Genomic DNA, 27,653 nt, shown 5'->3' on the forward strand with positions numbered 1-27,653 from the left:
CACAAACACATTAATCCTTTGAAAAGACACTCTCCAGGCAAGATTGGAGATAACAAACACGGTAGTTTGCTAGCAGTTGAGTTATACAGGTTACCAAGACAGTGTACCTGTTTGCTAGGGGGCCTTACTTGTTTGTAAAGAAAACTAGAGGATTCAGGTCTGGACAGTAGATGTCTGAAGATGAAAATGTTGTGGGGGAGGAAATGCAGAGCGAGGTGGAAGAATGCTGTTTATTAAAAAGGTGTTGAAGACGTTTGAAGGACCATTGCAGTCTTTCATCACGTGTCCCTTAATGCTGAGATGTGGTGCAGCACTCTCAGATGTAAATGAAAGAAGGATCATTCCTTACGGAAGGGTTGCAGGAGTAAGATGGCTCATCCACTTTCTTCAAGCAGTTATCTCACGGCGCTAAAGGAACTGAAAGTGGAGATGAGCAGTTCATTTCATTTTAACAGTGTGGAGGAAATGCTTTCTTTAACTGCCTTCTGATCCAAAGCATCGCAAATGACTAAAGGGCAGAGAGGCAGTTCAAAGCCCTCCCAGACACAAGGCCGGAGCCAAACTGGCACTTTGCTGGAGATGACGGAAGCAGGTGCCCGGGCAGAGCTGCACCTGTGGAGCCCAAGCAGTAAGAAAATCCGCTCCAATACGTGGGAATAAGATCATCGAGAACTCTCTTCTTAAGCCTGCTGCTTCCACAGATTGACATTTCCTTGCACTTTCTCTTCATCTATGATTCTTTTCTTTTTAGGGCCACAGGTGGAACTTTTCAGTATGTTTTTTTCTGAGAGGAAGACCTTTTACTCCGCTGATCTCTAAATAAAACTTTGAAATACAAATTAAGAAATAACTCCGGGAGGTGTCTGCTGTCATGGAAGCTATTAGGATCAAACAAGTAAAAAACTGTTAAATTCAGACCTAAAATATTCCATCCTTTTAGAAACAAATTAATTTTTTTTTTCTGTAATGTCTCAGTAAAGATTTCTAGTCAAAATGCAGCTGTGTATGTATTTACAAATTCCACTTTTTAACAGTTTAGCTACCTTACTATTTTCTTACTTTTCAGGATCAAAGTCTCTCTTGCAGAGTTGAAATAGAAGCTAATGCTCCTGTTCAAATTTGAAAGCTTAAGATTCTTCACGAGCACCAAACTACAGAAGACAAAACTTTGAAAAAGAAATAAGTTGGTAAATACCATTTTCCTTCTTCATTCAGCTTGCTTTCTATATGCCAATTATGTTTTGGAGTCTGCTTCGTCATATTTGCCATCCTTTTTTTTTTTTTTTTTTTTTGGTAATGGACTCTTAACTCTGCAGATCATAGAACAGAATCACGGAATGGTTTGGGTTGGAAGGGACCTGTGAGGGCCAGCTAGTCCAACCCACCCCCCCACAATAAGCAGGGACATCTTCAGCCAAATCAGGTTGCTCAAAGCCCCCTACACCTGGCCTTCAGTGTTTCCAGGGATGGAGCATCAACCATCTCTCTGGGCAACCTGTTCCACTGTTTTTCACCACCCTCATGGTAAAAACAAATGTCTTCTTTACATCTCCTCTGAATCTACCCTGGTTTAGTTTCAAACCATTACCCCTTGTTCTGTCGCTACAGACCCTACTAAAAAAAGTCTGTCCCCAGCTTTCTCATAAGCCCCCTTTAAGAACTGAAAGGCTGCAGTAAGGTCTCCCCAGAGCCTTCTTTTCTCCAGGCTGAACGACCCCAACTCTCAGCCTGTCCCCATAGGAGAGGTGCTCCAGCCCTGTGATCATCTTTGTGTCCCTCCTGTGGACCCACTCCAACAGGTCCGAGTCTTCCCTGCGCTGAGGGCTGCAGAGCTGGATGCAGTACCCCTGTGGGGTCCCACCAGAGCGGAGCAGAGGGGCACAGTCACCTCCCTCGCCCTGCTGGCCACGCTGCCTTTGGTGCAGCCCAGGGTACAGTCGGCTTTCTGGGCTGCGAGTGGGCATTGCTGGGCCACGTCCAGCTTTTCACCCACTAGTAACCCCCAGTCCTTCCCTACAGGACTGCCCCAGCCTGTACTGATGGCCAGGGTTGTCCCAGCCCAGGTGCGGGACCTTGCACTTGGCCTTGTTGAACCTCATGACGTTCCCATGGGCCCGTTTCTCAAGCCTGTCCCCCTGGATGGCTTCCTGTCCCTCAGGCGTGTCAGCTGCAGCGCTCAGCTTGGTGTCGTCTGAAAACCTGCTGAGTGTGCACTTGATCCCCCCGTCTGTGACACTGAGGAAGATACTAAACAGCACTGCTCCCAGTAGAGACCCCTGAGGGACACCACTCGTCACTGATCTCCATCCAGGGAGCCATTGACCGCTACTTCCTGGATGCAACATCCAGCCAATTCTTTATCTTCCAAACAGTCCACCCATCAAATCCGTCTCTGCAATTCAGAGAGAAGGATATTGTTGGGAACCTTGTCAAAGGCCTTACAGAAGTCAAGCAGATGACATCCGAGCTCTTCTCTTGCCTGCTGATGTAGTCGCTCCATCGTAGAAGGCCACCGGGTTGGTCAGGCAGGACCTGCCCTTGGTGAAGCCATGCTGGCTGTCTTGAATCACCTCCCTGCCCTCCACAGGTCTTAGCGCAGCTTCTAGAAGAGTCTGTTCCATGACCTTCTCAGGCACAGAGGGGAGGCTGGCAGGTCACTAGATTCCCAGGGCCCTCCCTTCTACCCTTGGTAAAAATGGGTGCAATGCTGCCCTTTTGCCAGGCTCCGGGGACTTCACCTGACTGCCGGGATCTTTCAAATACCATGGAAAGCAGCTTGGCAACCCCATCAGCCCATTCCCTCAGGACTCTGGGATGCATCTTGTCAGATCCCATAAACCTCTGTATTTTCAGGTTCTTCAGGGGGGTCTTGAACCTGTTTTTCTCTTACGGTGGGAGGGACTTTGCTCCCCCACTCCCTGCCTTGAGGTCCATCTACTTGAGACGCGTGGGAAGAGAGACTGGCAGTGAAGTGTGAGTGAAAGAAGTTGTTGAGTTCCTCAGCCTTGTCATCATCATCGTTACCAGTTTGCCAGTTGTGTTCATCGGGGGGGTACACCTTCTTTGATGTTCCTTCTCTGGCTGACGTGCCTGCAGAAGCCTTTCTGAACTATTCTGTGCCTCCCTTGCCAAGTTCAGCTCCAGCTGCGCTGTGGCTTGAGTGACCCCATCCCAGCACAACTGGGCAGTGTCCCTATACTCTTCCCGGGGTACCTGTCCCTGCTTCCACCACCTGTGCGTTTCCTCTCGCCCTTCAGTTTGACCAGCAGGTATGTTCTCCCCTTCACCTGCAGCCTGATACTCCTTTGACAGGCTTCCTCGGGTTTCCTCTGTAATTCTCCCCTCTGCTACTGTCCTTCGATTAATTCTTTACCCTGACTCACAAAATGCCTCTCCCTTCTTCTGCCAGTGAAGAAAACAGCGGTTTTCTTTCTTCATCAGGTTCTTACACAAATGTGACTTCCACGTGGTAGTTGTCCAGGTCTCTGATGATGTTTTGTGGCCAGTGATTCTCTGGACCCATAATGATACCACCAAGACTAAGTTCTGAGGGCAGGAAATTAAAAAGGAGCAGAAGTAGGAGATCAAAAACCAGTAAAATGCGATTTATCAGAGGAAAAAAGAGCAAACAAGCAATTCTGATAAACCTTATACTGCATTTGTTCATGTAACAGTCATATTCTTCCCCACCTCCCTCTGGACTTTTGCCAGAAATTTGGCAACAGCCCTGCATGTGCCTCTTACAAAGTTCAGCAGTTGCCTGTTTGATGCTTTTGTTCACGGGTTTGTCTGCATTGCACACCAGGTACAGAAACGCTGTTTCAACACAGGAAGAACAGACTCAAAATACAAAGTGATCTTCCTTGTAGCAGCGATTTCCTCATCTGCTAGTGCTCCTGGGAAGCAGAAAGCAAACATTTCTCACCTTCCCCACACTGAACATTAAATGTCATTGCCATGATCAGCAATAGCTCGGCCTGTATCTGAAAATGTCTGCATGGAAGCGCGGCATTTAGTAACTCGTGTCTAACAAGCTTTATACAGCGAGCAGTGAGTCCGGTCAGGAGCGGAAGCAGCACAGCCTGACGCGTAGGCTCTTTCTTGCCATTTCTAAGCACTGCAGAACCAAAATGCATGGAAGAAAGAAACCCAAATCAATCTGTTATGCTGACATCTGTCTTTCATAAGCATGTAGATCGCATTGGTGTCCCTTCAAAAGCATCACACTCCTCTCCATCCAAGAGAAATCCCCAATATACCCCAGGTGAGCCCTGTATTAAAATTTGCTGTTAAGCAGTCAGGAAAGCAATGCCTTAGTTATTGTACGTTGCACCAAATAAAAGTGATTGATTTTTTTCTCAAGTGGGAGGGAAGCAGAGCTGTTTCTTCCAAGTAGTGAAGGGTTCTGTTGCATCAAGAAGCCCCACAACCTGTCTTTCATTAGCTCCAGACTAAATTGGAAAGTTTTGCTTATGCAGCAGCTGATGATCACAACAACTTCAGGACCTTCCGCCAGGACGAAGGGCTGCAAGCAGAAGGTCTTCCAGGTAAGCTTGTGCTCTGAGGATGGGTGATACCATACAACTCAGGCTATGGACTGTTGTTTCTGTTATTTTGAACTTACTTCAAAGTAATTTTACTATTGGAAAAAAATGAATAGATTCTCAAATTGGTTGCTTGTTTCTTTAACAAATAACAAGACAGTAGTCCTCTCCCCATAAATTACTCTGAAGACCAAGAGCCCATGAAACAGCAGTCTCTCTCTCTCACAGCAGTTCTCCAGGTAACAATGTGTCGGTTCGTAGCCCATACCTGAAGAAAGCCCAGATGAAAGACTATACTTTTTCAGCCTCCCAAAGTTGAGTTCTTAACAGTGAACTGCCAGCAAAGGAGTTCAGTTTCCCTCCCAGTTGAAGGAGAAAACTCCCCAGTGTTCTACCTTCTGCAGCAAAAGGCCTTTTCGTGACTGGGATGTGATGAAAAAAGATGTATGAGCTTATTTCTTGTGCTCTGAGGCACATGCCTCTTACAAAATATCTTAAGAGCATAGCCTTGGTTTTGTTGTTTTGTTTTCATAGTAGTGAGCTGTCATTTCTATTTTACTGAATGCAAAACCACCTGGTGTTGTGCTGCTATGAGCAGAAGCTCTGTTCTGCAAAATGCAGCTCACACATTCTTCCCCAGCCGTGAATTTCCACAGGTCACCAAAGAGCTTTGAGAGAAGAAAAACATGTCCCAGCGGTAAGTGGGCAGAGGGATGTAAATCACTGTCTCTTATTCTCTAACTAGACTAGAGCAGGTTTCTGTGAAGTCAATCTTGAAAAGCTTAGAAAGCTTCCTTCTGTCATCCAGGCTGTTTCAGAAAAGGTTCCTTGTTTTAAAACACTTTATGTGCTGGCTGATTTTGGCTCCTGGTGTAAGAAAATTTAATTATTACAACAATATTGGCATTCTCAGTTTCCAGGCATGCAGTGAAGACCCTTCCACATCTCAAGAACTGCATCAGCAGCAAATAATAGTATCATGGAGTTGCGCTGCTCTTACTTAGAAAAATAAGACGCAGCCACCTCAGCAATGCTCTGCAAACAAAAAAGTTTAGAATTGACTTAAAATCCTTAACTCAGGGCAGGTGGCTACACTGGTCTTCCTGATGATTGAGATGAATTCTACCATAAGAACAGATTTCAAGTCAGTGTAGACACAGCAGAATGATGCAAATCCAAGCCATGCTTTTGAGTCCAAGGGGAGCATTTTTAACACATACAAACAGGTTGGATACTGTCTGAGTTGCAGTATTTTGATGTTGTGATCATTCTCCTCTGAGAATGTAACAGTTGGGAGGGAACAGTAGGTGATGATTTCACAGGAGGCAGGTCAAAACAATGTATCTTCAAAAAAAGATTTTCATGTCTTGGGAGCAAACAATGCTCCTCTGTATTAAAAAATCCTTATCTGTACAAATGTTCTCTTGTGAATCAGTTAAAGTAATTCCCTTTTTTTTTTTTTTTTTTTTTTTTTTTTTTAGCAATGCTGATGTTATTGGATTTCCCTCTAGTATCCCATGAGCAGAGGGACGTCCAGAATTAGTATGGACATAGCGGCATGCTGAGATGAATGGGAACACCTCTTCCTCTTTTGACTTACAGCAGGAAAACTAGCAAGTAAGTTTTGGAAGATCTCCGAAAGGCTTGGCAGAGGTAGTGTACTGGCTCTGACTGCAAGATGAAAGCAGAATAGGAACACTTACCCTGGCAAAGCCACCAATAAACGGCAACTATCCTCAGTGAGAGCAAGTAACCCTTGGTCCCACCAGAAAATTTATCAGAGCATTGTCCATCTGTGAAAAGAAGAGCGGAGCACACTGCGTGGCAGCTTGCGGTTGGCTGACCCTTGGGCTGAAGGGCTGACTCCCAACTGGGTTTTCCTGTACTCCGTGAAGGTGGCATCCATCTGTGTTCCAAGTGTCTGCTGGAGAGAGATGCAGAGGGAGGGAGGGAGGAAGGGAAAAATTAATATTAGCACACAGTTCTGTCTTCGTGAGAGAACTTCTGATTTATCTGCTTGCATGTTAACGAAAAGGCTCTGCACAGAAGCCAAACTGAGTATGTTGTGAAACAGCTCAGCTGCAGGAAGGTGGACATACCAATTAGTTAAGAAAATACATATGGAAATGCAGAGGAGGAAAACGTGGGAAATTGAATACATGTATATATAATCTAATGCGTACTCGGATTAACCTAATAGAAAAATGAGAAATGGAGGGAAAGCATTTTAAAAAGAAGGGTTGGCTTTTTAGAACAGCTTAAGTGGGACAAGCTACAGCAATTTTCATTTTCCTAAAGCACAGTCAACACTTTTTGGAGTCCCACCGGAGGGATGCCACATTTCCTTTAAAAATCTGGTAGTGAGACATTCCCATCTGACTGAAAGATACTGAAGTTTCACACCTTTAAGCGTAATATTACTTCATTCATTTAAATCATATAAAGAGTCTTACAAACTTGAACTTAGAGAACCTTTTTATAAGGAGGGCTGTTTGAAACCATTTTTTCTATGTTTTGAGCTTCACTTCCTTGCTTTTTACATCCTAATACATGCTTTCGTCCTTAGTTTCTTTGGTAGCTTCAGTCAGAATGCTTAAAAAAACAAAGCTAACTTTTTCTAGAAAAAAACTTCCTTCCAGGAAGTTTAAATGTAAAAAAAGAAAAAGAAAACAAATCCAAAAGCAAACAAACAAACAAAAAAACCCCAACCAAAAACACAAAACCAAAAAATAATAAAAAAAACCCCAAACAAACCCAAACCACAAACCTAACACTAAAATAGAGATTGAAAACAGCACCCACCACCAACCAAAAACCCCTGAGGAAACAGAAGAATTAAAATAGGAAGGTGAAAAATATAAAGCTACGGAAGTAAGAAGATACTACATTGACAATCTGTTCGTTAGTATAAAATCTTGATTAATGAGGGACTGGGAGGGTGGTGAAGAAAATGGTGCTTTACACTGGCTGCCTGTAGCTGTGCATCTTCAGCAGAGGTCTGCACAGCTCTGCAGGAGGGACTACTTAAAGGGAGATGTTTGAACAAAGGGGCTGCATGCTGTCCTGGTTTCAGCTGGGATACAGTTAGTTTTCTTCTCAGTCAAATCATGTGAAAAGACAGCTTAAAATCCGTATTTTGTTTCCAAAAATAATGCCTCAGCAAAGAAAGAGAAAAAGGTGTATTCCACAGGGAACATACAAGGAAAAGTGGTTGCATTTTGGTCACGGTCACACCTTCTGACGGTGGAAGAGGGTATGTTCAGCCGCCGAACAAGTTACTTTAAAGATCCTGCACAGCTTCAACAAATGGTGTGTGGCGTTGGAACACGTACATAACTAAGTCTGCACTACAGCTGGCAAAATTTTGTAAGAAAAAGGAACAAATCTTCATTAATACCTACTACCCACACAATACACACAACCCTGAAACTTGCTTTTGAAATCATACTGCACGGTTTTATGTAAGGCAGAAGAAGTAAGGCTGCCCTGATCCTCAGCTGGAGTATTTTCGGATAAGCTAAAGTAATGGAAGGGCTTTTCTTCTTCTGACATATAAAGACACAACAAATAGAAGGAAGTTGAAGTACTTGAAAAGGTCCCACTGAGAGAAATGTGTGCCTTGTGGTGACCAGCTATGTGCACCCTCCTAATCGTCCCCCTTACTTGTGGTGTTCTGGTTTTAAAACACCACTGATACTTTGAGACAGCAGTAGACCTGCTGGAGGAATACGTTATTGAAGGAGTAAGTTTCTGCCTTTCCAGAAACCTCTGACAACTGGACCCAAGTCAAGACATCACAGATGCTGATTTTGACAAAGTGAATTCTAGAAAGATTTTTTTGTTGTTGTTAAAATTCTGAGCTTTGTGACCTGCTACTGAGCTGGTCAGAGCTGAGAATTTTATACAGTGTGTAACAGCTGCTGGATTTTTTTAGAAAACACCACTATGCATCACCATTTTTTTTCAACCAGTACTTTTGGACAGAAGTAAAAAGAATTGATGACGAGTGATCTAAATCACAGAGAACTTGGTATTACATGAATCTGACCTGCAGATTTGTGTATGGAGAGGAAGCAGTCCCATCAGAACTGCAGGGATGCATCAGACACATGTTCAAGGCTGACTTTGAATTTGAAAATCCATCTCCACACAGGACTGTTCAGAATCAAAAACCCTCTCATGAATCTGAAAGGAATGCATTTTCTCGAGTCATTACACTTTGCCTGTGCTCACAGAGCACGTTCAGTCTAAGCAGGAAGCACAAACCCACTGAATTTCTCCTCTATGCCTGTATTTCTGGCTTACAGGAATTTAAGTGCAATTCAGGTTCTGCATTATTTCTGTACAAGCATAAATCCTAACAAGAGAACAAAACACATAAAGTGAGAGACAAAAAGAAGTCTGTTGCCCAAAGAAAGCCCAAGTCTTCAGTCTCTGCTTGTGAAGTCAAGGTGAGAAGCAGGTGATCCCCTGTACAGATTCTCAAAAATAAATTAACTGCAATGACAGACTCGGGCTGTTTCCAACAAATTTTGTAGCCTTCTATGGCTGGATAGAGAATTGCAAATAAGGAATAGGTAAAACAAATTCAGAAACTATTCTAGGAGAAGGCAAAGGAGGAAGTGCATCCTGATCGACAGAACATGGTGCTGGGGGGAGTGAGGTTTGCAGCCAAAACCAGCAGTGGAAGCAATGCCCCACGTAACGGGGTTCAGTGCTTCCAACAGACAAAAGGCTGCATCACCAGCACAGGAATATCCTGCTTAATAATCAGTCCCCTGGGGAGGTGGGGGTGGAAACTGGCCAAACCACCGTTCTAGCTTTCAGGAAGCAGGGTGCTTGTTTTCACAACAGAAATATGAGCCTGTCAACACAGCTGCACTAATTACAGTGATGGAGAAAAAGCTTTTTGAAGTCAAAACAAATTAAATAGTCCCTGAAATCGTAAGAAATATTTGCCACTCTGTGTCACAAACCGCACCTGGGACAGTCAGTTATTTGGTGAAGTACTTTTGCAACTCCGGTGTGGCAGGCTCCCTTGCCTGGATGGATGATTGCTAATAAGCACACCACACACTTGAACCACCACTACAACGGTGTTCACGTTTGCCTGAGCTAGTGCTGCTCCACGCAGGATAGCCCCTCCCCCTGCCACCCCCTCAATTCCCGCCCCCCCCCCCCAGCCATCAGGCTAAGGATTTTTTTTTGAGGAGGATGTTTGGAGAAGACGCTTAAACTGGGTAGCTACAAGCATATGCATTGCACGCATGCCACTGAAAACTATTCTTTCCTAACAGAGGGAACTCCAAAACTAGCTGGGAAACCGCATCTGGACCATGTAGAGACTAGGAGTGATGTTGTCATGTCTGATGGGTCGAACACAGACCGGTACAAATGCTCTCAGATTAATCAAAAAGTGGATTCCCTGGATGCCTTACAGATGCTCCAGGCATAATTTCAGCATTGCAAGCACCGCGAGAAAGGGACCAACAAGGTTTATGTGCGCATTCTAGGATAAAAACTTGCAAGTTTCATTTTGGAAGGGTCCAAACTGAACTCTTACAACATTTATTTTAAATAAATGAAATATGAAAATACTATGACTTTATTTGTATATAACAATGACACTTTAATATTTAGTCAAGGAACCATGAAATCTAAAAACTCACTACTTACATTAAGAACTCACCCATTACAACTCAGTACTTCAATGATAAGATGACAAATTCTCTGAGGAATATGGAAACGCTGGTATGATTATGGTGTGGCTCATCAGCAAGTGGAAGCAAACTAAGATACAGGACTTGTGCCTTGGGCTCTTGCTATTCCTATAGGGTGTGAGACTTCAGGAGTGTCGGCCACGTAGCAAAAGCATCAGGTGTGTGTTTGACGGCAACTCCATTAGTATCTGTCTGGGGCTCAGAGTTAAAACCTGTTGGCTTTACAGTACGGATCAGCTGAACTGATCCATTCATTGCTCAGGAACATTATTAACACCTGGATTAGGCAGAATATCCTGCTGTTTAATTAGCACCAGATGAGTCAGGCTTGTCATGAGCCACAAACACATTTTAAAACTGTTTCAGTGCTGCAGGGTATTCCATGTTAGAGCTAACGTTGAGCACAACCTAATTATTCCACAGTAACAATATTCTCACTAGTGACACCACAACAGCAAAACAAAGGCTAAACTTTAACTTAAATTTTTTAATTTTTAAATAGCTTTTTTAATGGTCACACCTCACTAAAATACTTATGCTGAATATTTCCCATGCCTACCTTCATACATGTTACAGTTAATATAAGCAATAAAGAACCTCAAAAAAATACAAAAGGGCATTACTGAATTATTTAAAAAAATACTTATTTATAATTAAAGTTTTGTCAAAAACTATTGTGATCTTTTACAGCTGCAGATAATGAAAATAAGAATTATTCTGCAATTTTACAGTACTGAAGTGGAAGATTAAAAATAACCATTTCATTCTCATTTATTTAGATTGTGGAAGTGTCTGTTTTCTTAAAAAGTACAATATGGCTAGTGTTAATTCTAAAAAGCTTGACAATATCCCTTTGGTAGGTTAACTACATGTACAGTCAAAGGGAGAAAGCAGTAAGAATAAAAAAATCCAGTAATTATTATAGTTATGTATGTAAAAATCTATAGCCATACAGTGAAAAAATACTACAAAGCTATGTCAACACAAAGGAATAAAATTCCATCACTGTATCAATTACTGCGCTGCAGCACTTTAAAAAAAACCCACAACTTTTTATTATTTTTTTCTTTTTTGAATGTAGGAAAATCCTTGTCTTGGTATGTGCTGTTGCCAGTAATGTGGTTCATGTTGGTAAAACTGTGACTGCTACTCAGAGGCCAAGCACTGCACTGGCAACAGCTGCAACCCTGGACTTTCTACTGCATACAGCTAAAACCAAAAAGCCCATGTGACACACAGCTGATAGGAACTTTTTCCCCAAAAAAGGAACACTGCTACCTTTTTCTTTCATAGTAAATAATCCGAACGTTTGTGATACGCAGAACAAAACCAGATACTACTATGGTGGTACAGAGGGGAAAATTAATATTTTATCTAGTGAGAAACTTACTCAATTTATTCAGTAATCTGTAATTAATTTTGTAAGGGTGTATTATAGCCAACAGAATTCATCATGGAGCATGTTTGCCCTTTGGCATATCACACAATATAGTAATGGTCCAAATCCCCTTAACTAAGACAACTCCAGACTTCAGGTTTCTATTGTTTAATTATAATTTCTTTCTGATAATTATATTTTAATAAATACCAAGCAAATAGAAACTAAAAAGTCCTTCTTTGCTACTGCAAAAGCCACATGACCAGGAAACAATTTGTTTATGAACAAGGAAATATTTGTATTACCAATTAAAAATCAGATGCTTTAATATAAATAGCATCACAAATGGCTGGCAGACTTTAGACTACATCTGTATGAAACTTCTTTTTATCATTTGGGAGTTTCCTTGTGAAGTATTTTCAAGTCTTTCTAGTAGTTAACATGTGACAGGTCATACAAGCCCTCTATTCGGAAAGTATGAATTTCCCACTATAAAAGCTGCTCCTGGCCCTGGGAAATATATTATTACATTGTTTGATAGAAAAAATTCCTGCTTCCAGAGCTGCAGAGGACTGACTTCTGCTATTTCTGTTTCTGCTTCTCCCTACTTTAACAATACCTATCTGAGCCTGAGGGGTGGCTTTTTGTACAGTGAAGAAAATGCCATGAACAGTGAAAACAAAAAGGTGCTAAAATATTTCTGTTCAGAAAAATCCCAGTGGTGAAACAGCAAAAAGGCATTTCCCACAGGAACAATTACTAACTAGATTCTGAGGAGTTATTAATAATTAGTTTAATGGGGTTTTTTTGTACACGAAAATATTTTGGAATACTGTTACTATTCCTCACAGACTGAATAATGTACTAGAATTCTGCAAGTTAGTTTCATAAAAACAGCCTCCTAACCATAAATTAAATTTGTAAAAGGAAAGAAACGCGATGAGAAAGATGTACTTATTAAGGAACACCTGTTTTAGATAAATACATTTGAAAACACAGCAGGGTTTAATAGTCCCCTAAAAAGTCTTGCTGTTCTAGATTTTTTTCTGTTTGCAAATCTGCTGCTTTTGTTACCCTCTAGGAAGGCAAACTGCTTATGAAAGGCTGTGGCAACACAGTTGAAGCAAATACTTCTGAAAACTTTCAATAGCATTTTTTCAATTTACAAAATGTGAAAACATCTTTCAATTAGTAAAAAAAATAGTCTAATATACAAACTTTTTTTTTTTTTTAAAGTTCATTTGTGAAGGAATGTAGCGTTATTACCCAGACTCATACCCATTCACTCCTCAGATACTGGTAGCTATCTCCTCTTGGCACAAACCTCTCTACATTAACCCAGAGAAATGCATACACGGCCAGTTAGCCCAAGCAGAATAGCCATTCAACTTTCCCCAGATTTAAACTATCATAAATTACCATTTGAACAGCATTAGAAAGAAATTGAAGCATACAAGGAATAAACTATAGTTTCTTTTTATATCAAAATGTACTCTTGAAAATGTGTTTGGCACAGTGCTAAATCATATCGTTAATACTAAATATTGCAGGATACAATAAACCCCTGGAGTTAACTTGTGTTTACACCCTTTAAGGGATAAAAATAAAAAGATACCAATTATTCAGAAGTCAGCCTATACAAACTGTATAAACAATATTTTATGTCTTGTTTTGAAAACCACTGATATAGTAAATTTTACATAAAAGACTGCAAAATAATATAAATGGATTTAAACAGATCTTTACAATAAGAAATTCAAATGGAAACAGACAAGTAACAAAGAGAAGTAAAAAAATTTATTGCAGTATTTGTTCCACCAGATTTGCTGGGGATCCCTTTTCTCGTATTATTTCAGGGTGACCTAATACATCAAAATCTACATTTACAAAAACTCCTCCTGCAGATAGGTCATAGATACTGCATGCTTTTTTTTTTTTTTTTCCTTTTTTTTTTTCTTTTCTTTCTTCAACAGAATAAATTATATATCCAGGAGATTCTGCCATTTTACAGCCTGGAAAAACAATGCTTCCCTGGAAACTGGGCTAAGCTAAAGAAAGCCATCCGCTGCTAGGTTAAACTCCAAGAACACTTTATTAAGAACATTAACAGACTAATTTCCAACATTCACTTGTTTATTTTTTTTAAACAGAAAGTTTTTTTTTCAAGATATAAACAATTTTTTTGTTAAACTATAATACAGTGGGAGTAAAAATGAACTGAGAAGTTTCTGCTGCACAACAGCGAAGGAAGCTCCCACAAAAATGTTTACCAAACATTTCCTTCTTTTTTCCCCGCGTCCCAGGTTCCATTCTTACTCTTCATTTAACTGATTTATTTTTTTTGCCAGAAAGTTGATATTTCAAGTTTTTCTGTTATTTCAATTCCTGTAAATTTGGCTGCATGTACAAATTCATTAGCTGGAAGTTCCATCCTTGGCGGCATACAGCGATCGTAAAGTCTGCACAACTTTATTAGTCAGCTTATTAGCACTCGTTAGAGCAATTTTTTTGTAAATAATGTCTGACTCTTTAATAGTGTCTACCCAAGGCACCAGTTTGCGGCCATCACGGCGCTTAGCCTCAGTCCAGGAGCCACTGTAGGAGCCTGCCATCCACTGAACACTGAAGCCATTGCTGGTTTTCTGTACTACTCTTGCAATTTGTGGTCGGTCTTTGTACTTTGGACAGCAAATAGCGATGACATCCATGACATCAACACTTTCATTCATCTGTGCTGCCAACTCCGTAGAGTCTGAATTTCGTTTTGACCTTCTCAATGACTAAAACATTGGGGGGAAAAAAGACCAAGTGTTACACAAAAGAACTTTAGTGAAATTATTGCTTTTATTGCTTTTAATCCCTTGACGCCGGGAGTTGGGATTTCCCGGCACACATTCCATTGCCGGCAATGAGACGCACCGCGACCGCCAGCGCCAAGGGGTTAACATATCCTTGTAAAACCACATACTCTTAATTTGTACCCGTGTCTTTATCTCTTATTGATATATAAAATTATATATACACATGAATCATAAAGCTACATAAAAACTTGGCAACAATAAAAAGGATAACACACAGTACATTCCAAAGAAAAATTAATAACTTTTTATACGGGATAGATCTCATTTTCTAGTTTGGTTTTTTTTTTTTTTATTGTCTTTTCTGTTAAACTTTCTACAAAAGTTGTATAAACGGTTAAGTAGAGAATCTCTATCTACAAAATGCTTTCTTTCATGTGGATTACATTACTTGGTGTACATTTAATATAATAGACTGACATTTATAAGCACATAAAAATCATTTTACGTAATACGCTGCGAAATACGTTGACTCCTCCTCCGCCTCACCCCTGAAGTGCCTCCTCCTCTATCCTCCCCATCACTTTCATCGTCCTCTGTCTCAGCTGCATTGTTTTTAGGGCTGCCTCCTCCAAGCAGCGAGGTAATTGCTTTGTTCCGAGCATTTGTGCTAGCTGACACCTCTCCATCTTCCTCCTCTTCATCAGGATCCAAATGTTCCATAAGGAGCTTGAACTATTAAAAAACCCAGATTAGTCCACACTGTAGCTTTGAAAATTGATAAAACAATGGTAAAACAAATGGCAGACAATTTCAAACTTGAACAGGTTATGTTTTGTTCTATAAACTTCTTACTTTTGTCTCTCTTTTTATTAGATATGTAAACGTTTTCTTTTCCCCTGTGCTTCCAAAATTGCAAGTTTTGCCTAACTGATATTTAGACACGGTGGCAGAGGGCACTGAGTAAATACGCTAGGTCTAGTCTCTTACACTTGATACACAAGATGGGTACCAGCAATTAGAAAATACTCCATAAAGATAAAAAACCTTTAGCTGAAATTAATTTCCATTGTGTTTAAACTTACTAGAAGTCTTTGAAAGACAGTCCTGCTAAGCATCCTGAAAAGAAGTGATGAGTTATCAGTATATCATACAAACTTACCAGAAATGTAACATTTTGAAATGTTCATCCAATACATTAACATCTACTTTCAAGTTCATACTGCGTTACCTAGTTTGAAAGGATCGCAGGTTTTCTGCAAGGTGACTTTACTTACATCTAAGTACTGTTTTACTATACTCCTCTTCACTTCTTCAGTGATCTTGGAATTAGCCATATCACTCCGCAGAAAATCTAGCGTTTGTTTTGGATGGAAATGCACTCCTGTCTTCCTGTTTATCGCCTTATCATAAACTTTTGCAGATTCAGATGGAGAATATTTCTGAATTTTACTGTGAAAAAAAACCAAAATGGAACAGCTTTTAAGGACAGTCCAAAGTAATTTCAAGGAAAGGCTTTTAAAATCTTCCACGCAAGTATATTTTATCATTCCATATACAATAGACATCCTGGTAGAAAATGAAGTATTTGCTTTTTCTAAGCTGAAGTTTCATTACATTCAACTTAACCATGTTTATGGTTTTTTTTCTTAAACAAAGCTATTGCTTAAACAACATTACAATCAACTTTCAACAAAACCTTCCAAACTTAATCCTTACAAAGAACCCACTAGAGAACAAGATGGCCTGTTATGTAAATATGCTTACCTATCAGAGAATCCACAGAGGTTCTTCAAATGCTGTTTCAGCATCAAAAGCAATAATATGCCTTGGGAGACATTTGCAAATTCAATCAAAGGAGCTGAGTTTTCTGGTAAACATTTCATCACAGCATTTATATCATTTTCTTCATCAGAATCTGAATCAGAGTCTACTCGTTTTCGTAACCTCCGAGGCTTAGAAGCTTCCTCCTCACTTTCACTCTCACTACCGCTGTTACTGTCACTCTCAGTCTCCTCATCCGATGAAGGTTTTCTTTCCTTTTTTTTGTCTTTCACCATAGACTGCAAGACAGAGAAGTTAAAACACATTCCAGAATTACAGTAAGTAATCATTACTGACTTAAATTAGCAAGAATTCCTTGAACAATGTTATCAAATTATGACTTGATATTAAAAATTAAAATTATTTATGGCAAAAAGATGCTGAAAAATTGATCCAAAGGCCACATTTTTTGCAAGGTGGGTACAGAAGGAGCTGAAGCAACAAGTACTCCACTGGCATGTTATTCTTAAGAGACTGCTCAAGTTCATTAACAGTGACAGAAAAACGCAGTAGAAGGCCAAACACCGTAACTCAGGAAGAAAATTCTGGTTTAGTTTCACCTGGATATCATTTTGGTGTGTCACAGTTTTCCACATGCACTCTGGTACAGACTAGTCCATGTTGGTTTTAATCCTTAAAATTCTATGATACTAATTACACTGCTGACCAGAGAAACCCTCAAGTGATCATACACAGCATTAATAATGATCAGTTTACTACTTGTAGAGCTACAGATTTTCACATGTGCGTTATTACGACACATGGTATGATTTTTCATAACACAGAACTTAAAATGGTCCTAAACAGGATCTCATTCTTTCTGTGCTGGGTGCTACACGCTGGGCCTCAGTCTGTAGAATATACTGTCTCTTTCTAGCAGATTAAAAATTGAGTTTGGTAGGATGAGAATTCAAAGCAGTGTACTTTCCAGGCATCAACTCTGACTTGCACTTGTCAGATTGGAGATTTTAGAAACAGGTTTGCTGCCTGACAGTTTCCACTGCCTACTGTTAAAACTGTCCAGAAAATGAAGACACTGAAGTCTTTAACCAGCAGAGGCCTTTCCTTTTCGTACATAGACGTGTATTGCCACAACAACAGATATTATACCATGATTCAGGATCTTACATGCTGCCTTAAGAAAAGACACACTGTGCACTTTTTTTTTTTTGCAATAAACAACAAAAGTATGTCAGGTGATACACATGCAACTGCCATCAGCTACCGGACAACAAAATAAACAGCCAACTGGATTTTATTATTAAAATTACACAAACAACAATGAACTACTATTTCATGATGATTTTGGATTCATGTGCTTCCAGATGTATGTAATTAATTATTATTCAGCCAGACCAGGGAACGACACAGGTTTGATCTCAAAATTCATCATTCTTTTTCAATAATGGAAGCAGCAATATAAGGGAAGTTTTTCACTAGTGTCTACCAGATGCAGGCCAGAACAGAAGGGGTTGCTTGTATTTAACTACTGGTTACAAAGTAATGCTACTGGTCTGCATCATATTTATGGTTCTATATTCACTGAAAAATTGCCCAAATTACAGAAAAGCTTATATTATAGTGGCAACATATATACCAAAATATAAATGCACATACCTCTTTAAATGACTGTAGTAGGTTGCTACCAGAAACTGATAGTGTAATGTCTATATGATGCATTATAAACAGTGGCTCTTCCTGCGTTTGATAAGGAAAACAGGCTAGATTGTCTGCTATGTACAAGAGCATATTCACCTCTGTTTTCTGGAAGTTAAAAAAAAAAAAAGGTACATCTAAATACACATACAAATATCTTAGATTTATACACTTATCCTGTGTTCCTAACAGCCTAGAGCAAAAAGATGATCACAAATTTTACTCTACATACCCCTCCAAGCCCACTCTGAACAACATGTATATTTTTACAATTTATTCATACCTGAAGTTACATTATTTCTGATCAGTCCAAACTGGGTATAGAAAGGTACGGAATGATGGAAAAGTAACAAATGCATTCTATTAAATAGGAAGTATTATATAGGTAAATACCTCACATTACAAAGCAAAACAAGTACACTAGGGAAATAAAGTTATCAATAACTGATTCACAAAAATACATTGTAAAAGGAGAATTGAAGCTTGTAATGCTGTATTTTAATTTATTTTTAGATGAAGGAAATGTGATGCTTACTGCAGTGTCATCAAAGAGGTTGAGTAAAGAAATTAGAAATGCTCGTCTGTGTTGACGGTTCCCTCGGATCATGGAGTATAGGTGTGAACACAATGCACTGGATGATTCATCATGTCTGAAACCTCTTACAGGATCTTTTGGGCAGGTATTAATTGCCTGTTGTACTTGGTAAGACATCTTCATACCAGCCACTGCTTTCATCTGAAACAGAGATGTATTTATTTTTATTTAAACCATTGCTTTCAAAGCAGTAAAACTTACTCCTTTTAAATGGATGCTTATCCAAAGTTTAACTTCTAATTATGCACTGAGGCAATACTTACTACCTTTTGAGTTGGCAAATGGATTAAAACAGAACTTGTGGCAGAGATCAGAATGTCTGGTGAACTGCTTTTACTGTAAATGCTGTTAGACACGTGCAGCTAATCTATTTATGTACTACAGCCAGGTGTTCCAATTCTAACAATTTTCAACACTGAAATGTTTTCAAACATGAAAATATTTTACCAAATGTATATGCTTCTCTTGTAGTTAAACCAACAACGGAGTCTGTATAACAGGACTAATGGGGTGGGTTTTTTTACATTTAGCCTGTAATTTCCAGCTGATTTTTACTTACTTCAAGCCTCCTGCTCTACTTTCACAACAAACTGAATCTCTAGTTAGGCTGCACATCCAACTCTCCTCATACCACCTCTGCTGCTGTTCAGCAAAGTTGTCTCTTCATCTATACACTGTCATAAATCCCATCTGCCTACATAGCAAAATTCATTTCCTAGGCTTCACCTCCTGGATTAGGCATCTGTTTGGATGCTATCAACAGCACAATGCTCCAAGTGCAGTGGAATACAAGCAGATATGAGAAGTTGCACATCGTGTTACACATACTGAACCTAGGCTGGGGCCTTCTGAAAAAAGGGAAGAGGGTGCTGCAGCTCAGTTTCAGATCTTAAGCAGAGCTACTGGCACTATGCCACAACTGCACGAGTCCTCACTCAGCCCTATAGATTTTCCTTCCAGCAAGAACCCTCAGATCTAAACAGCTTCCTATGGTCCTTCTGCTTTGATTACAATTTATAAACCCTTGATACCTTAACATTCTAATACATACACACTAAGGACTTCTATTTTTACAAGGTGTTTTCCCCTAGTCCACTGACAAAAGGAAAATCACTGCTATGCATTATGGAACCGCTTATGTCTTAGCAAATGAATGCTCTGAAAGTGTTATTAGTGAGGAAAATATGCTCATGAATTATAAACTAAAGGAAATTCTGGACTAGAAGAGACACTTCAGATTATTATATCCTTTCTATTTATAATAACAGAAATCTCCAAACAGGGGAAAGAGTCAAGATCATCTTTACAACTGTTTATAATTATAGTTGGTTACCTTATACTCCCTTTCTGTAATGAAGGCATATTCAAGGTCTTAAACCACTACAGAATGTAACAGTACTTTGTAAAATCTTAAATTAGAGTTACTTACATGAATGAATCCAGCATATTTTTTGTCTATTTCCACCAACTGCTGGTCAGCTTTGTTTCGCATAGAGGGCTCTGGATCTGTGCCCATAGCAATTAAGTACGGCACACACTTCAAAAACAAACAAAATGATTACTCATAGTCATCGTGCCTCCTCTGTCCAAGTCTTTGTTCTCCTACCACACTATTGCTCTTGTTATACTGACTACTGCAGAAACTAGAATAGGAAGCTCTATGCAACTTACTACCTGACTACTTTTTGCAAGAAAATAGTACAAAATACGCGCGAGACCAGCATTGTAAATGAGAGAAGTTATGTGAGGTTTCAGGTAGTAATTCCCTTTCTCTCAAACTCTTAAAGTCAACTTACACTACAAAAAATACCATTAAAAAAAACACCAACAAAAACCACCCCAACCACCACCACTTATGAGTGAACATGCACAATAGCTGCAGTATAAAAAATAATTGGGAAACCATTATATAAGCAAAGAATAATGGAGATGATGACTGCAGTTCTGACATTGACTGGGGAATTCCATAGTACTTGGAGGGCATGGGGACTGAGGTGAAGGCAAGCTGACACATTTTCCAGGATAAAGAATCAAATGAGGAAAATAACTTGGCATTCACCTGAAATTTTTAACAGGAATACACCCCAATGTACATTTGTACTTGCTCTTTAGGCACTGGCTAGGCTTTTACATCTTGATCCAAAACTAGAAAACACAGCATTTGGAATCTCACTGGCTAAACAACATAAAACAGATATCAAAATATGCTTTCTGTAAAGGCCCATTGTTACAATAAGGTATTACAGTAACTCAGCTGAAAGAGTAAACTGGCAATTTATGTTGTAAGTGTGAAAACCTCAATAACAAAAAATCCCATCATAGAAGCCTACCATACCTGAACAGGATGGATGAGACCCTGGTTTAACGTCAGTGCAATGACATTTAGAGCAAAGTGGCGTACACTGGACTGGGTATGAAAGAAAGCCTCAAGGACCTGTTTGAGATATAGCTGCATGATGGAACTACTCATCCCTGAGGAAATATCACCCATTTCTTTCAGGTCTTCCTGTTTTGCTACTTTTTTCCCTGTAAAAAGGACAAAAGCAACAACACACTCACCACAGCATAATCATTTACTTTGCCTTTACTTGATACGTGTTTATCTTTAAGCTTTACAATACACACACATTTCAGCCAACTTAGAATGGGTTTATAATCTCATGAAACATACAACAACAGTCTGATGGCAAATACACATTAAAAAAATAAAGAGACATGACTTTAGTTGAAGTCTTGTTCCTTAATAAAGTTTTTTTCATTTTAAAATTTTCTAATGTTGTATTTATTATTTTCTATATCCAAATTAACCTCAGAGGAGATTTTGGCAAAAGGTATTACTACCATCATTACAGCAATTACATATTCTGGATTGCTTCCAGGATTTACACATCTTGATAGTAAATAATATACCTATGATGTGTATCTATACACCTATACATATAACAAATTATGTATATTAGAATTAGAAATATCTTAGAATATTATTCTAAGATACTTTGGGTATAATATTACTGATCTGGTAACAAACTTAAGTGACTCATTCATACATATAGTATTGTATGCAAGAGTGGCGTTTTGCACGCTTCATTAGCACAGAACTCCATACTTACAGTCTCTGTCTGCCTGCTGCATACGTGTATCTTCCTCCTGCAAGTAGGTCTGGAGGTTTTTTAACACCTGGATTTTTAAGTTTACTGAACAGTTCTTATCTGAAAGAATGCTGTTGTACAGAGTCTTCACTTCCTGTTCGAACATTAAGCTTGGGTGTTGTATAAATGCAAATCCTAAGGGTGGAAAAAAGAGGAAATGTTCCACATAATTATTATCTAGAAACTGTATTTCTGCTTTTTAAGACCACCTTCAAAATACAATTGTCTCCTCCCAACAGCATAACTTTTTCTAGTACAAACAATATTTTCTGTATGGACACCGTCCATAGCTTACAAGGAGTTCTGTTAGCCATGACAGCTCTATTAGCCACAACTGACGGATAAAGTGGGATGTCAACCCAGGACAGCTGCACTAAGAAGAGTAGTTGCACAGGTCTGGAAGCATGTCCAGTGTAGTGGTCTGCGTCTGAATGACTACAAGCTTTCACAAGAACAAGGAAGGAACATAACTAGAAATTACCTGTTGTTTTGCTAATACATTTGGAGATGAACATTCTGCTGAAACTGTGAAGAGTTATTCATATGGAGGCAGTGCAAATGTGGAAAAAATATAAATACCACAAGTATTTAAAAATAAAATTTTAAAAGAAAGAACCTAACAGTGAACACAGTAAAATTTATACCTCTTGCTGTCATTATTCATATACCTATCAAGATCCCCTCTTGAAAACTCAAGTGTTGTCAAGACTACAACTGTTGGAAGATACGCACTATAGAACTGGTTTTAGCTGCAGCCTTGCCCTCGTCAAGAAACTTGTGCTTAGTCTATGTTTCATAGAAATTTCTCTACACTAATGACAGTACATACCATTTTAGATCATGCAGACAGATTTGGAAGTAATGTTGACAAACCTTTACAAAGCATCATACAAAAACCAGTAATGGGAACATAAGATCCCAATTTAAATTTACTTCGAAGTTTAACTACTTGATTTTCTATATTTTTTAAATCTGTTCAAGAGGAAACAGCAAATATATATTTTATGACCACAGGAAACTAAGAATCTGAACACACAGAAAACATATGAACATAAAAGAAGAATGGGGGGAAAAATGAAAGCAAATAAAACTATGCAAAAGCAATGTATGAAAATAGCTGTAACAAACGGAAGACTGAATCAAGTTTTTCAAACTGGCTCCATACACACCGAAAAGACAATGCAGGGAAAACCTGAGTTCAGGTCAAGACCTCAGTGTGTTTAAAATCTTATTTCAGTCTCAAAACAAGAAGCAGAGAGAAGCAGGTGAGGTGTGTGGAAAGAGTTGAAAAAGAATGATGATGGTCTTTGGAATAGGTGATATAATTGTGCACTCTATACAGGTGTATATTGATGTTTATAACTTGACCACCTCTGACCAAGTCCAACCCATTTCTTAAGGTTAATTTTAAAGACAAAAAGCACGTGCATGTATGTGTGACAACTTGTAACACCTTTTTTCATTCATTCAGTCACTTAGAAGTGTCTAAAACACCAGTATTCTTGGAAATTCTTATTTTTCCATTCCCTGTTAGTGGTGAAGAAATCTTACTTCGTGTTCAGAATTTGTCACTGGAGATGAAAAAAGGCACCTGCTCTGTTCTTTTAAGGACTGCACATCATCTTGGGGTTGCCCTCACACCACTTCTCTTCATACCTTTGTTTTCATTCTGTTGAGAGTCTTAAGAGTAAGCACTGAACTTGGCTGAGTAAGACAGTATGTGTTAGATACTTACAAGTTTAGCTAAATTCACTAACAAAAATTTATAACCTCAACCTGCCTTGCAAATACGTATCTGGAAAAGAAGTACAACCATGATCATTAAGCTTACGGTTAAGCTTAATACCTCAACAGTAGCTACATGTCCCAAAGCAAAGGCTAAAACTGTTGGGTATCCTTACTGAAATAACACACTACTAATTGCCAATAGGAAGTACACACTCTTCACATTACACCTTCACTGTGTATAAATGTTGAATTAACTTGCTAGTCCTTTTGCTGCACACAAACTTGGAATAGTTTTGACAACTTTGCTCAATTACCATCTTGTAAGGTGGGACTTTGCATTGCCTACCACATCTCTATACATCCAACAGCTACCCTCAAAATGGAATCACTACTTAGATGAGATCAATACATCACTGAAAGTAGTTGTCTATAAGAGACTGATATGCTTACAGGCAGAGAAAAAAAAAATCTGAAGAATGCCTACTGACAACCATCCCCATTTTCCCCTCTTTCCCCAAACCGATCTCAGATCACACTATAATTCAGCAACATCTTTGGTGAATGCAACATTCTCCAATGTCTCCAACTTCCACAAGCAAAGCAACCATGTCTATGGTTAGGAAGACAGCCGCTATCCCATGTGCAATATTCTGGAAATGATAATTAAATTGGACTGGATTACAGTTAAATGTTGTGCATCTTGATGTAATGCCTAGAAAAACCCCAACTAGTCCAGAAAACTGCAGCATTGCTCCTGTAACAGAAGCTACTCTAAAGCCATTAATTTCACTCAACTTTCTGAAATGGTTTCTCACAGAATATGAAATCAAGATTCAATCTTGGTCCCTTATCCTCAGAGCCCTCACTAGCCTGAACTGAAGGAGGGTATCTAAGAAGCCTCCTAAACTGCAACATAAAGAGGCAAATCTTTGTCCGCAGTCAAACTATACAACACAAGCTCACATGTATGGGAGACAACTTTCTTTAGGCTAAGCCATAAGCCACGAACTGAACTCTTCCAGAAACCAGGGCCTATCTGCCCAAACAATATTCTCTCACATGTACAGTTTTTAGCCTTAAGCAGAGGATGAATGTGATATAAACCACTCAATGGCAGTTCATGTACTACCGCAAGTCACACGTACTAATGGCTTCAGATAAAGAACCTATTTAAAAAATGAAATACAGATCAAATGCCCAAACAAACTGTAATATCTAGACTATGACATCATCTCAATGCCTTGTAAAAACTCACAGAGCACCCTCCAGCTGGCATAAACTGCCAGATCTGCCTTGACCTCCTGCAGAATATCTGCTCCTATATTTAAAACGTTCAAAGCTTTTCCAGCACTTTTTCTAGTTGTTCTTTAATCCTGTCTTGTGGACTGAAAAAGAAGATTTGGAGTTACAACCTAACTGCACGTGGAGAAAAAAAATAAAACCTCCTTTACTTCGGAAATCCACTGCACTTTAAGACTTTCTCACACATCAAAAAGCATTCACTGTCAAAAGCATCCACCCTGCTGCAGAAATATGCAACTAGCAACCCTTCAACAACCTTTCTATAACCAGTTCTCAAATACAACATGCAGTAAATTTTGATTTTAAACAGACTGCCTTTCCACTACATGAATACATGAATTCCTACTGATACATGTGGATTTTTACTAGAGCAGAATAATAAAAACTAATGAATATTTCTTACCAAGGCCAATAATGGCTTTTGTCTGTACTTCTTCATCTGAATGCTTTGTAAAATACATCAGCAGTTCAAGTACTTTATCCTTAATGTTAACCTGAGCAAATGAAAATTAATAGGTATTTGAAGATGAAACAGATTGTTCTTAATCTCTTATAAAAGGCATAAATATCAATAAGAACAAGAGAAACATAATCTTACTCATAGTCTTTGCAAAACCCCATATTTAAAACCCAAAAAGCTACATTGGATGCAGTATGAAAAAATGCATTCCTTTGAGGCACCAGGAATAATAGGCTTTCAAATTGAAGTGGAGCATTCAATATATCGAAGACATGGAGAGTAAACACAAGTTATTTTACCTTACTGTTGCCCTTAAAATCTTCCTGATCAAAATCAAAATGCCGACATAGTGCTCCAACAGTGAAAAGTGATCTAAGGAGTGCTGGTTTATTGGCAGTAAGTATTGTACTGTTGGGGTCTTCTTGGTGTTGACTTTTTAATTTCGAAAGTGCACCTACAGTGAGATAAAAGTTTTGATCACAGTGTTTAATTGTGGTGTATCCCTAAGATACGACTTGTAGCCAAAACTGAAAAATGACAATTACGTGTTGGGATTTTACTTACCATAGTATCTATTAAAACAGGCCCATACAAATTTATAGTTCTGGGTGACCTTGTTCACAACAGCCCCAAGGCAGCTCACACAATGCTGAACAACCTAAGAGCAAGAAAGAACAAATATATTTAAGAAGTCAAAATTGGTATTTTTGTGAAATTATACAGGAAAAAACTATGCTGAACTAGAACTAATTATCTAATGGATTCATGTCCATCTTCTAGACTGCTCTGAAAACCTGCTCAAACTCATTAAAATATAGCAACATCACATACAAATTCCAGTAAACCAAGTACACTGATTATTCATGGCTCAAAAGTTATCTTCACAATGAAGACAGACTTTCTTTACATCAAAACCATGTATTTCACAATGTGACACGGAATCAACTGAATAGTAGCGATTAAAAGCTTACTGTCATGCCATATTTGATGATGAGTTTCATGAGGTCTTCCTCAATAGTGGCAAGAAAGGTCTCACTTGGGTGCTCCATTAGCGGTACCACAAGCTCCAAGATTTTTGCAACATTGCAGATCACCATGAAATCATTCTGGGTCTGAAACAAACATTTATAGTGTTCAACATTTCTGCATGTGTTACCTACAAGCTAAGTATTATTAATATGCCTCAACAGTCAAAAATCCCAACTCACATGAGATATTTGGTAAAGATCTAAAAGAATATTTAAATAGTTTATATCCACTATTAAATTACATATTATAAAAGCCAGTTTTGTTTTACACCGAACTTCCTGGGGACAAAAAAACCCTGTATGAGTAGAACTCCACTTCTCATCAAGGCTGTGACAGACCTGGAAACTTTTGGTCCTGACAATCTTTTGGAGTCCTACAATAAATCCAGGAACTCTTCCTCACACATGCACACTAGAAAACATGTAACACCTAGAAACAGGTGTAAGCATGAAAATGAAGTTGTGCTATGACTCAGTATGCCTTCAACAAAATGGGTAATAATATGCACAAATGCAGAAATGTCAATCAAAATTATTACTGGTTTGCCTTATTATGACTGCATATACATTGCAAGTGAGAAAACTATGGAAAATATTTATCTATTAAAGATACATTCTGCTAGAAATTTACTTTTTTGGACAAATCAAACTCACTAATCAGGACAGGGTAATTCCCACATGCTGCTGTCAAGCTATTTAACATATTCAAACTGACAGTGGCAGTTCAACAATTCATCTCAACCTATACAAGTACCGAAGTGATATAACCCATGAACTGGGTTGCAGCAAGTAAGTAATCAGATAATTTGTTTCCCATACTGTTTGATCAGAAGCAGCTCTAAAAGCATGTTGTAAATATGCCTAGAGAACACTCCAGGGCAGAACCTGGAAAATGCTAGGCTACCTATGATCTAAGCTGGTAACAATTACTCTCAAGCCTGCCCTGGGCATCTGACCTAATGTAATGGATTGCTGCCACCCACCCATGCTTCAGCTTGAGGCCTGGTTGCATAATCCTGCTCTGCTCCTTTTGCCGGATCGGAGCTCATCACAACCTTCACTGAGCCACCTGTGCTAGTCAAAATGGCAGAAAGTGCTGCAATGTTTCAGAGAAGGGGGGCCGTTTTATCAGTGTGGGCATTCAGCACTATCGCTCCCTACCACTTTGTGAGCTAAGCTATCTTCCAGGTGAATACAAAAACACTAGAGCTAGGGAAGTGAGAGGTGAAGTACGGAAGAGAATGGAGCAGGACATTTTACTTCTGATATACTAGCTGTATATTAGATCATTCTATCTTATGGAACCCACACCCTTAGACTTAATGTTACATACTAACTACTTGTAAGACTGTGACTACAAAACAAAACAATTTTAAGAAATTATCATAACAGGTGAAAAACTGGGTCTTAGCTCTCAAGGGAAAAAGGCAGCACTGGTTTCGTTTGTCGATAAAATGTGGAGGTAGACAGT

General features: G+C 39.0%; 1 protein-coding gene across 8 annotated transcripts in view; it reads right to left on the reverse strand.

Moving 5' to 3' along the window:
• Positions 1 to 13,715: 13,715 nt before the first annotated feature.
• Positions 13,716 to 27,653, reverse strand: part of NIPBL (NIPBL cohesin loading factor) — a 152,169-nt gene continuing 138,231 nt past the window's right edge. For 7 of the 8 annotated variants that reach the window (XM_040579220.1, XM_040579224.1, XM_040579223.1 and 4 more), the window contains 13 exons: positions 26,126 to 26,266; positions 25,719 to 25,812; positions 25,454 to 25,608; positions 25,098 to 25,188; positions 21,626 to 21,799; positions 20,851 to 21,041; positions 19,945 to 20,052; positions 18,456 to 18,656; positions 17,882 to 18,028; positions 16,208 to 16,503; positions 15,718 to 15,892; positions 14,990 to 15,175; positions 13,716 to 14,422 (listed from right to left, as the gene is read on the reverse strand). In XM_040579220.1, the coding sequence (XP_040435154.1) occupies positions 14,057 to 14,422; positions 14,990 to 15,175; positions 15,718 to 15,892; positions 16,208 to 16,503; positions 17,882 to 18,028; positions 18,456 to 18,656; positions 19,945 to 20,052; positions 20,851 to 21,041; positions 21,626 to 21,799; positions 25,098 to 25,188; positions 25,454 to 25,608; positions 25,719 to 25,812; positions 26,126 to 26,266 (2,325 nt within the window). In that variant the 3' untranslated portion in view covers positions 13,716 to 14,056. Of the gene's footprint in view, positions 14,423 to 14,948; positions 15,176 to 15,717; positions 15,893 to 16,207; positions 16,504 to 17,881; positions 18,029 to 18,455; positions 18,657 to 19,944; positions 20,053 to 20,850; positions 21,042 to 21,625; positions 21,800 to 25,097; positions 25,189 to 25,453; positions 25,609 to 25,718; positions 25,813 to 26,125; positions 26,267 to 27,653 lie in introns of all 8 variants that reach the window. The other variant, XM_040579219.1, reaches the window with a different exon arrangement.

Source organism: Falco naumanni, chromosome Z, assembly GCF_017639655.2.
Source record: "Falco naumanni isolate bFalNau1 chromosome Z, bFalNau1.pat, whole genome shotgun sequence".
Classification (NCBI taxonomy): Eukaryota; Metazoa; Chordata; class Aves; order Falconiformes; family Falconidae; genus Falco; species Falco naumanni.